The sequence below is a fragment of the Cornus florida genome, unplaced genomic scaffold (genome assembly GCF_030987335.1).
Source record: "Cornus florida cultivar Cherokee Brave unplaced genomic scaffold, ASM3098733v1 CherokeeBrave_3.0.0_Hap2_Chr10, whole genome shotgun sequence".
NCBI classification, from domain to species: domain Eukaryota; kingdom Viridiplantae; phylum Streptophyta; class Magnoliopsida; order Cornales; family Cornaceae; genus Cornus; species Cornus florida.
The window spans coordinates 114685900-114698026 of NW_026775580.1; the positions used below are offsets into that span (position 1 = coordinate 114685900).

General features: G+C 33.2%; 2 protein-coding genes across 2 annotated transcripts; one reads left to right on the forward strand and one right to left on the reverse strand.

Annotated features, from left to right (window-relative positions):
* The first annotated feature begins 4810 nt into the window (after positions 1-4810).
* LOC132280018 (uncharacterized) lies at positions 4811-5694 on the forward strand. Its single transcript, XM_059782124.1, has one exon. It carries the CDS (start codon positions 4815-4817, stop codon positions 5520-5522), a length of 708 nt encoding a protein of 235 aa, XP_059638107.1. The 5' UTR covers positions 4811-4814; the 3' UTR covers positions 5523-5694.
* A 1724-nt stretch (positions 5695-7418) lies between these two features.
* On the reverse strand, positions 7419-11548 carry LOC132277369 (protein NUCLEAR FUSION DEFECTIVE 4-like). The gene is made up of 3 exons (XM_059779231.1): positions 11053-11548; positions 8737-9644; positions 7419-8168 (listed from the first exon to the last, which is right to left on the reverse strand). The coding sequence occupies exons 1-3, from the start codon at positions 11374-11376 to the stop codon at positions 7703-7705; spliced, it is 1698 nt and encodes a 565-aa protein (XP_059635214.1). The 5' UTR covers positions 11377-11548; the 3' UTR covers positions 7419-7702.
* Positions 11549-12127: the final 579 nt, after the last annotated feature.

Consider the following 12127-nt stretch of genomic DNA (forward strand, 5'->3'; position numbering starts at 1 on the left):
CTACCCTTTTCTTCATTCTTTGACCATGATCGTTTAGGCTTGATGAAGACTTCCTTTCTTTCTTTGAAATGCTTTGTGTGATCTTTGAAGACCGAATTTTTCTTTGATTTCTTGCAACTTTGAGGCTTCCTTGAATCCATTGCTTAAGTATTTGGAATGCTTGGAATGGATCTTCTAGCTCAACATTGAGGATTGAATATTGATCAACTATATATCACTCAATGAAAATATTAGTACTTAAACATCATTAATGGTTTGTAATCATCAAAACATAAGATTGACCTTTAGATAAAATCATTGGGCCAACATACACTTCTAAAACCCTCGGCTCAAAAAATGACTAAATCGCCCATCGGGGCCCACATGGCACACAAAATGAGGCAATGATCAAAATAATTCAAATAAATCAAATCAATTTCATAAATTAGAAAATAGGAAAAAATCGGTAACATTACATCTTCTCCTTCTTCTCCAACTCTGTCTTCTCCGGCTACTCCCACACCGCCAAGGGCTTCTATAAAGTTTGCGCTGACGTGTTAGAAAATAATAATAAATAAATCACTATTTATGGTCCTTTTTGGTCTTTTTACAAAATTTTGAATTTTTATTTATTTTATAAAATTGTTGACTAAGGTTACTTTAGTCAAGTTTGGTTTTAAATGTGCTAGAATGATTTGATTGCACCAAATTGAAACTTGAGGGGTGTTTTTTGCACTAACGAAGTGTGATCTACATTGTATGCATAGTTTAGGGGTATTTTTTGCACTTGACCCATATATATATATATATATATAATCTTCTCTTATAACTTTAATTTTTGAAAATTTTCTAGTATTATTAATGTATGTTTTGAATGTTTGGAGGCCTAGTTTTATAATTATAAAAGAAATATTATATTAGGAAAAATTACATAAAAGTGGAGTTTTTGGAGTTTATTTATTTAAAGATGGAGTCAAAGTCAACACTTTTTAAAATCATAAACTTTGACCAAAATCTGACGTGAATATGGAAAAACGTGATCTAAAATTATATATATATAACAATAATATAGGTGTTATAAATGGTTATAGTACTACTCTTTAATTGCAACACTCAACAAAAATAATATTAATAATTATTGGTTGAACGATTCTTTGTTCAAATTATGATGATGATATCTGTTTGACGAAAGAGCTCTTGCAAATTGAATGGATAAAATATATGTTACTCCATCTATTGCAACAAGTATTCCTCCTCTAATTTTGAGATGTTGCAAAATCAATGTACCATAATAATCTTCTCTTATAACTTTAATTTTTGAAAATTTTCTAGTATTATTAATGTATGTTTTTGAATGTTTCGAGGGCTAGTTTTATAATTATAAAAGAAATGTTATATTAGAAAAAATTACAGAAAAGTGGAGATTTAGAAGTTTGTTTACTCAGAAATGGAGTCAAAGTCAACATTTTTCAAAATCATGAACTTTGATCAAATTCTTATATGGATATGAAAAAATGTGATCTAAAAATTATGTATATATAACAATAATGTAGGTGTTATAAATGGTTATAATACACTACTCTTTAGCTGCAACACTCAACAAAAATAATATTCATAATTATTGGTTGAACGATTCTTTGTTCAAATTAAGATGGTGCTATCTGATTCACGAAAGAGCTCTTGTAAATTGAATGGGTAAATTGTTACTCCATTTATCGCAAAACAAGTATTCCTCCTTTATATATATATATATATATATATATATATATATATATATATATATATATATATATAATCTTCTCTTACAACTTTAATTTTTGAAAAATTTCAAGTATTGTTAATGTATGTTTTTGAATGTTTGAAGGCCTAGTTTTATAATTATAAAAGAAATATTATATTAGGAAAAATTACAGAAAAGTGGAGTTTTAGGAGTTTATTTATCTAAAGATGGAGTTAAAGTCAACACTTTTCAAAATCATGAACTTTGACCAAAGTCTAATGTGGATATGAAATCTAAAATTATATATATAGAACAATAATGTAGGTGCTGTAAATGGTTATAGTACTACTCTTTAATTGCAACACTCAACAAAAATAATATTCAGAATTATTAGTTGAACGATTCTTTGTTCAAATTATGATGATGTTATCTGTTTGACGAAAGAACTCTTGCAAATTGAATGGATAAAATGCTACCCCATCTATTGCAAAACAAGTATTCCTCCTTTAATTTTGAGACGTTGCAAAATCAATGTACCATATATATATATATATATAATCTTCTCTTATAACTTTAATTTTTGAAAATTTTCTAGTATTATTAATGTATGTTTTTGAATGTTTGGAGGCCTAGTTTTATAATTATAAAAGAAATATTATATTAGGAAAAATTACAGAAAAATGGAGTTTTAGGAGTTTATTTACCCATAGATGGAGTCAAAATCAACACTTTTCAAAAACATAGACTTTGACCAAAATCTGATATGGATATGAAAAAACACAATTAATTTATCTAAACTATCCGTACCATCTTCGGGTACCACTTTTGTGCACATGAGTATCATTTTTGTGCAAACCAAGTAATCACAATAGTTTGCACAAAAAGTAATACCTTTGGCACAAGAGTGGTACTTACATGTACGAACGTGGTATGTACCTACATAAAAATGAATAATATTTTTTCGTGTTCACATCAAATTTTGGTTAAAGTCCGAAAGGTATTGACTTTGACTAGATTTTTGAATAAATAGACTCCCAAAACTCCATTGTTTTGTAATTTTCCTATATATTACTTGTATATGGAATCACAGTCGTCTCATAAACGAGCATTTTAAGGCAGGGAGTAGACTCGAATCATTACCTATGATTGTTTTGTTAGATTGTTCTTTTATGATTGTTTTACATGGCCAAGTTACTTTATCAATTGTTATACTTGTGATATGTTCCTTTTATCCTCTCTCCAGCTAGAGGAGAAGACCTTGACCAACTCAATTTCTCTCTACCGCGTCAGAAGACCTTCACCAGTTCAGATATAAATAAATAAAAACATTTTAGAGGCATTCAGGAAAAATTTAAAGATTCAGGAAAAAAAACATTTAAGAGGATTGAGACTTCAAAACAGCATCCACGTACCACATTAACATCTTTAAAATTCAAGTCTCCAAATTTGCCATATTTTTTAAAAGGTCAAGTCAATAATTGCTGATTTATTAATTATTATTATTATTATTTTATATTATACACTTGCTTTGCTAATTTTTTATTTTTGAATTATATACATATAAAAAATTTCTATGGCTATGGCCCCCACTAAAATTATTTAAAAAAATCATTATTAAAATTTTTTTATGGCCGCCACTAAAATTATTTTTGGCTATTGAAGGTGCTACAATAGCACACTCTCCCTCTGCAAAAAAAAAAAAAAAAAAAAAGTAAATTTTTTTTTTTATTTTTACTTTTTTTCAACAGCAATATTAAAAAGAAATTAAAATTATGAATTAAAGAATGGTTAAAATAATAAAATCTATACACGCGTCAGCCTTCCAAAAGAGCAACATGTTTTATTCCTCAACCAACCCATTAAACCCACAAACTACGGACTCATACATGCTGTGTTTCAGCACTTAAAATCTATACAATGGGCTACTAAGTATGTAAGCCCAAAAAAGGAGGGAGTCAGAACAAGGCGCATGAGCTCCAAGTACTTTAGAAGCAGGCCAAATCTTATATTGTTTAATTTTTAAATCGAATTATGGCTCCAGTTCAGAGCCATTTTCTAGTTTGTAAAAATTCACATTATTTTTAAGTTCAAATTAAAATTAAATTAGTGTTGAAATAGTCCTTGTGTTCTTTTAGTCACTTGAACCTGGTCTCATTTTACCAGAGTAACAACATACCTACTTACCAACTAGGTTGATTTTGCATCTGAATCAGAGCTACTTGCATTTTATTTAGGAAACGTTTTCTTTGCTTTTATTTGTGGAAAGTACGCACATTTATTAGTTTGGATGTCTTAAAAGTTGCATCAGAATCAGAGCCATTGTTTTCAACTGGTGGGGCTTGTGGTTTTTAACTCCCTAATTAATGTCCAGCCATTTCAAAAGGTGTCTCGTTCCTCAAATTATATGGTAATTGTAACCGTAAGAGTAATGATAGAGAGTTCAAAGTTGACACATTTTATTATTTTATTAATTTTATGTGAATAAGAATTCATAACATCATAAATATTAATGACATCACAATGGTGTCACCTTTCACTCACATAAATCTTTCATAATTTTAAACTTCAAATTATTATCCTAATTGTGCTTGAAATTTATTTAATTATACAATGTTTTTAATTATTATTATTATTTTTTTTTATCAGCCAATATCAGAAAAATAAATTTAAAAAAATCCTCATAACTTCTATTTGGCGTCTAAATATGTTCTTTTTGACTTTAAGCATAGAGTTAGAAAAAGGTGTAAAATTAGGGTCTATATATACTTGATTATGGTACAGTGTCTGCATCCAAATTGAGCCCACTAATGCAACTGGCAGTAAAAGCTATAAAGGCAGTGGTGGTGTGGTGTTCGTGGGAGTATGAATGAAAAGTTGAATGCCATTTGAGTAGCAATAAGCAAGAGCACCTACCATTTCCATCACACTTAATATTTCATAAAAGAGAGCAAGTAAGACATTATGTTCTCACTTAGCATCTTTACCCACCAAATTATTAATAATACACCCTCCTTTCTTTTCACTTCACTTCCTCATCTTCCTCTTCTTCTTTTATATATATATCTCATATATACAAATGATCAAACATATATATCGATCATATAACCAACTAGCCATGGACTGGTACTCCTGGCTGTCAAGAAGCAGCCTGGAGCCGTCCCTGGTCTACGAGTACGGTCTAGCCTTCGCTCGCAATGAGCTGGAAAAGGAGGACTTAAGTCACTTCAATCATGAGTTTCTGCAGAGTATGGGCATCTCAGTGGCCAAACACAGACTAGAAATCATCAAGCTTGCTAGGAAGGAGGTTGGTGGAAGCAGAAGTAGCATTTGGAAATTCATAACCGCAATCAGCAAAACCAAGAAGTGCTTTACTGGGACCATCAGCAGAAAGGTTTTCAACAAGGACTCCACTCGAATCACAGTGCAAGAGCTGACGCCGTATAGAACGCAATGGTCCGGAGCATTGAGGAAGCAAAATAGCGCCAAAGATTGCAAGCAAGAGAAGGTGACGGCGACAAATACAAGGGCAATGAGGTCTGGACCACTGGACAGGAGGGTGCAAGAGAAGTTGATGGTCACAACAAGTAGGAGTTTTAGTAGTGTTTCAGGTCCTCTGGATGGCAAGAAGGATGAGAATAATAATAATGTTGTGTTTACATATAGGAGGAGCCCAAACAAATCTGGGCCTTTGGATGGATATGGAAGGGCTTTGAGCCCAAAGGTTAATCATCATCATTATGGCAACGATAATTTGCATGCTAATAGTGATGGAGTAGTTCCTTCACTATGGTCCTTAATGTTTCAAGACTTGAAACCCACTTGAAGAATGTGCTCTTTTTTGTGTTCTGTTTTTTTTTTCTCATGTTTGGTACGTGTATATGTGCTGACTGCTGAATAAGATTTGTTTTTCTTCTATGTAATGTAATGTATCATATATATATGAGAGTGTTACTTGATATGAGAGTGATCAAATGATGAAATCAATAACAACAGGGTTTCTATTGTGTAGAACTTTTTCAGTTTTATCCGAGACTTATTAGGGAAAAACAAATGTTAGCGGATTTTACGCTGTTTTGAGAAAAAAATGCAGTTTGATGATCTCTTATTAGGGAAAAGGAAGGTTAGGAAGAAAACATAGTCTCTTAATATTTTCCTGAAATACTTCAAACACCAACATTGGTTTCTTCATCGTCTGCATGTGGATCTTTATTTTGTAGCCTATGTAAGAAAAATCTTAATATGTTTGGCTTCTTTGTGTTTTGAATTGAACACATGTCATACCACTTATAATCGTTGTGTTGTTCCTAGGATCATTTACACAGGAAATTTTTCGTAGTGTGAATGATTTTAGTCATCCACTGCGTGTGAATCCCAACTCCTCTCTTTGATATTTTGTTTATTTGATATTTTGTTATAAATTGAAGATTTAATAAATAAATAAATAAATAAAATCGTTCTTTCTAAACATCACTTCAACTATCATGTAATTTTTTTATTTTATTTTTTTAGTATTATATCTTAATATTTTTAGAATTTTGATATATATATATATATATATAATTAATGTTACCCCCTAACTTATGTTTCTGGATCTGTGCCTGTTTATCACATATCACATATCACATATCACATATGCAGGATGGGTTTGCCTAAAATACATTATAAATGTAATTAATGTTTTAGATGGATGGAAATTTGCATTAGCCTTAAAAGAAGTAATTGGTTCAAGAGTGAACTTGAGCGCTTACGTACATATTTAACTACCGCACCAAACAATGGACCTTAGTAGGATTAAAAATAAGTAGTCATTATTGAAGGAATTTATTATTGTGGTTGACATCTGAATATGAGGACTTCAGCAGTTGATCACAACCACCTTGGATTTATTTATATCAATGAACATTAGCATTTCTATAAAGTTGCTTAACAGCCCAAAACAGATGGACTATTAAAAGCACAATTCATTTGAAGATGTTAATATTATTAGCACAGAGGTGAGACCAATCTAGTCACTTCAACATTTTTCGTTGAAAGAGGGTGTTGATCAATTAATGAAAATAAAAAAACCCAACCACTGTATGGTCTAGAATAGAGCAACATTGTGATTTTTGAATCTTAAAAATAAATAAAGTAAATAAAATAAAATAAAATAAAATTGATGTATATATGAAGCTGTGATTAAGTTTCTATTCTTCAAAATCCACCCTCCTTTTTATCTTAGAATTCCAGTAGCAGCAGTGTGTAATTGTCAAATTATGCATCCGTGAAATTATCTTCCATTTCTGCGTAGACACTGAACATCATTTGCTTTGTCTCCGAACTTAATTAATGATCAACTGCTGCTTTTGCATTGGATCCCAAATATTTTTTAACTTGAATTTCAGATCTTATTTTGAAATTTTTAATTTTTAATTATTTATTTTTGGTTAATTCATGTGCAACAGTTTGGCATAGGACATCAATCAGACTTGGCTTATCAGTTGTGTCTAGATAAATGCTATGTTTGGGAGCCTTAAAATTGGAATTGTATTCATTTTAATGGAAACTTTGAATCAAATTTTATTCAAATTTCAAATCCATTCGGTGATCCAACATGCAACATTAAGGAATTTATAAGGATAATTTTGGTTCAAATGCACAGATAGGTAAGAGGATTGATTATACGGAGTTAAATTTGGAGAGATACAGAAGTATATTCACCACTGAGAACCCTTAGACAACCATAATCAAAACAATGATCATTTATTTGTCATAGTTTCACCTGAAAGTTCACTCATATAGTAGCCCAAATTATATTTTCAGATGAATCAAGAGCTATATTAATATTACAGTAAACCCATAGGACCCAAACCCCACGTGGATATCATATACTGAAAACTGTTGAGTTCTAACAAGGATAATATGCATAAGTTACAGACCAGATGTACAAAATTGCTAACATGGTGGTCTTACTACATTCTCTTAATTGATGCAAGTCCAAGAAGCACAGATTTTCCGATCATCTCAGTGATTGGAACTTTGGGGGAGCCGGAACGAGCCACCGGCATAAAGCATTTGGTAAACGGGCCTAATTCTCATAGTCAAAATTATGCTAAGAATGGTGCCGAAACCACAAAGACCAGCCAGAGCAAGGAAAGTAAGCCTAAAGCAATTTGGACCCAAGCAAGACACAGCATGCTGCTTCGCTGCCTCTACATCATATAAGTAACCAGCAAGGAGACCTGAGAAAAGAAAAGCACCAAGAGGGTTCCCTAGTGACATGAAGTTGTAAATAATACCAAAATGCTTCAAGCCGAAAAGCTCAGACGCCGTCGGGATCATGATAGAAAACTGGACACCGAAGCATATTCCAAGTAATGCAGTTGCAACATAAAGAGTACCATCCAGAGCAGAAGCAAACAGGAGATATGTAATGATCATTATTACTTGTGTGAATGTCATCCAAATTGTCCTGGGGATTGCTTTTGACCTGCAAAGAGTACAATTCCAAACCAAATCAAAATGGCTCTCTTGAGAAATAACGGATCATACATTGGGAGGGGTACAACGTGTCAACGTACCGCCATGATGCTTAATGTCCATGTGGCTAATCAAAAGTGCCAGGGAAAATGACTTGTACGTACTGGCTACAAATCTTTATAATGCAACTTCGCTGGAGAGCTCCAGCTTAGTATTGCATTTGCCTATAAGCGATTCTAGAAGTTACAAAACTCCGTAGATGTTGAAATAACATTGAATTTTATGAATTTGATAACCCTAGCTAAACTTTCTTGATAGGACATGGTCCAAACATCAAAGAATTGTTTAATTGGAGAAAGATAATGTTCTTAATGTCCAGCCAAAGAAAATGACCTAAGTCCTAGTTATTATCCTAGTAATTTATCCAAGTATTACTTTTATTATTATTATTTTTTCTTCAATTAAGCATTGTTCACTGAAAAAAAATGTTCAAATCGGAAGATGAGTAAATAATCATGCATCTCCACATTATCCAATTTAATTACATTAGGGGTAAAGTAAGTACAAATGGTACTGACCTGACAAATAGCTCAGAGACTGCTCCCCCACCAAGACGACCCACAAAATTGAAAAAGCTGAAGATCGACAGCAGCATTGTTGTATTGTGTACACCTTGAGCTATTCCTATCTGAGCCAGGTTATTGAGAACAGTAACCCCTGAACCAACCCCAGCAAAGTAAACAAATAAAAGAAGCCAGAAATCCGCCTTGATTAATGCTTCACAAAACTTGAAATCCTCCCCTCTTTTGGGCCTCCTCTTCTTCTTCACCGCCCCCTCTCCCTCGGCAAGAAGCATATCCACATCTGAGACACTGTCGCTCTCGTGAAAACTTCCAAGGTTTGAAGTTGATGAAGATGGAATTAGCAACGGTTCTGTTTTGTCTGCATTATCAGCTTTAGTCAGATTATCTGAAGAGCCAACAGGTCGACCAAGTGTCGCCAACTTACTGCAATTTGAGGGGTAAAATGTCATCTTTACTGGGATAGCAAGTGGAGCCATGAGAAGCAGGACCATTGTAACAATTAGGGAGTAGGATAAGGGAGCACTTAAAGAAAGAAAATTATCCAATACTGTGGTTGTGAGCAGATATAAACCAAGCAAAATACTGGCAGCTTGGATGAAAACAAAATGACCATGCTCAACAGAGCCTTCCCCAGAAGCAGGAGTACAAGGCTTAACAAAGTACATCATCACAATACATAGAAAAGGAACCCCAAGTGTGAGAAACAACAAGAGCCTAGAAGAGGAATGTTGAAGCAGCACGCCAAAAAATTCAGTATATACTGCAGCACTGAGCCCCCCATAACCTTTGAGAATGCCTGCAACAGTGCCCCTACTGAGAGGGAAGTTTCTCATGTTGGTTACAAGCACAGGTGTGGATATCCAAGCACTGCTATTGGTGGCAACACATAGCGCAACCCATAGCTGCAATACCATCAAAAAGTTAGACTGCTTTCATCGAAATTTTCTGGTTTGAAGCTAGTGAGTAGCTCTATTTATAAGATGATTGATGGAATGAAAACTCATAGTATTGAAAGGTGAGACGGACAAATTTATTTAGTATATGCTTGCCTTTAATTAAGCGTGGTAAAATATCTTGATGGGATATCTTAAGACAACCTGTGGTTACCTTGGGTTCTACTATAATTTCCCAGTGTGCTTACACCATGTAAAATAGCTATGAATTAAATGTAGGATGCTACTACCTGTTAAAAGATATTTATAAAGTCGCAAAGGATTCGGTTGATCCTGATCTGGCGCACACTAGAGGAAGCTTGACCGGTTAACCCCTTACCTCTAACCTAACCTGGACTGGTGCAACCTCAACCAGATGACCATTAGTCACTTTACCTCTATGATCCACCACTTTCTAAAATAGCTTCTTCTTTTTTCTTTTTTCTTTTGTTAACTCATCTAAAAAATACTTTCAATCAGTCTTAAATACTGATGAATGGTTCAATCTAGCACCCCATTCTTGAATTTAAAAAAAAAAAAAAAAAAGTGGTTTCTCCCGGAATGGGCTAGTGAACAACTGGACCTTCACCTCCAGAATCCAAAATTTTCTGAGAGAAGTCCAAATACAAGAATTATATCTCCAAAGTTATGTAAATCATCAAAAAACCAGACAATCAACCTCGCTCGGACATACACCACTAAAGAGCTAACATATTAAATTTAAGAAAGCAGAGCACTTAATTTGTTTCAATAATTTTGTTAGCTGATGCCCAATGTTTTCAAGCAACGAAAGAAACTGTATGCGTAAGAAATTCAATAGCAAAATGGTAAATCTGATTTAGTTATTTATTCCTATACATTCCACACTGTGAAAGAGAATTCTTTGAATTTGTCTATCTATTCACTAAACAAAGTGATTTTGGATCTTGTCGTTGGGAGGATATATATAAACTTCCCAATACTATTATGCAAGTGATGCAACACAACAATTATATTTCAGATACTCTCAAGTAGCCACAAAGGTTATGTCATATCCAACTGTATTTCAATCATTTCATGTGAAGATATACAAATAATCGTAACCTTCTGTACAAGAAGAACACAAAGAATTAAGATGCAAGCTATTAATCAACTTTAAAGCTAGAGAGCTCTAAAATTCGCGAACAACATGTAAACAACAATTAGATCAATAAAGTCTTACTCCATCTGATTAAAGAGCAACAAATGTCAGACCCAGTGATCAAGAGAGTCAAGATAATATATAGAGATCACTCTCCTCCAATCATACCAATTAATGATATAAAAATTAATACAAGAAACCCATCAAAGTAATATGTAAATTAATTTAATTTAAAGAAGAAAGGAAAAAGGAACTCACCAACCAATAGGGCAAGGACTCAACAGTACGGCTGACGGCTAACCAGAGAACCCCATAACCAAAGAAGCAAGCAAACGCACCGATGAGAAGAACAACCCATGGGGGAAATTTGTTGCAGACTATGCCGGGAAGAAGGCCAACGTTCTCACCAATATCGTTGGCCACTCCGAGCATTGTGAGCTGGCGTTGATTGAAACCCAGAACTGATTTGAGAGAATGAGAATAGAGAGGGAAATTGTAGGCATTCCCAGATGCTATCTGAAGCCATACAGCAGCTCCAAGACCCACCCATGGTGGTCTTGTCCCACCTTTCAAGGTAACCATTAATGGGTTTGATTGAGCTTCAGAGACCACCTACGAGTTGCGAGTTTAATCTCATGGATGGGCACATATAACAAAGATTCAAGACATCTGCATATGGACACAGGAGAGGAAAGAGAGGAAAAGATGAAGAGGGATGAGTGTGTTTGTCTGATATATAAGTATTCACTTGGCACCATTCTACCGGATTTTGTGTCCATGTCACCTGGGAGCTTTCCTTTGCTTGACATGTCATCCTAAGAGAACCTTGCTCCCTACTCCCCTTGTTTTATGTGTATAATTTCAAAATATCAACTAATTAATTTTTTATTTTTGTTTTGGTCATAATGCTTTGATGGAAGGAAAAATACTCATAATATGCTAATCGAATCAATTGATTGTAACACATCTCATTTAAGAAATTTTGTGTATACTTACTTAATTGTAAATAAAATTCATCCATTATGAGTATAGAATCTAAAATGTTATTAAAAATAAATTGACAATCAGTCTTATTATACATTCAAAAAATTATCAAAAAATATCTGTTGAGATTTTATCCTGTTGACATTTTACCTCGTGTAATTCGAGATTATACAGCTGTAGGATTGAATTATTTACTCCTTAATTTAAGACTAATTGATAGGTAATTAGTTTTTCGATTATTGTATAATTGGTTACCCTAGTATTATTCTATAAATTGAATATAACACCATCGTGAATAATATGGAATATAGTTTTAATTGTCATATTCTTTCTCTAAATTGCAAGATAG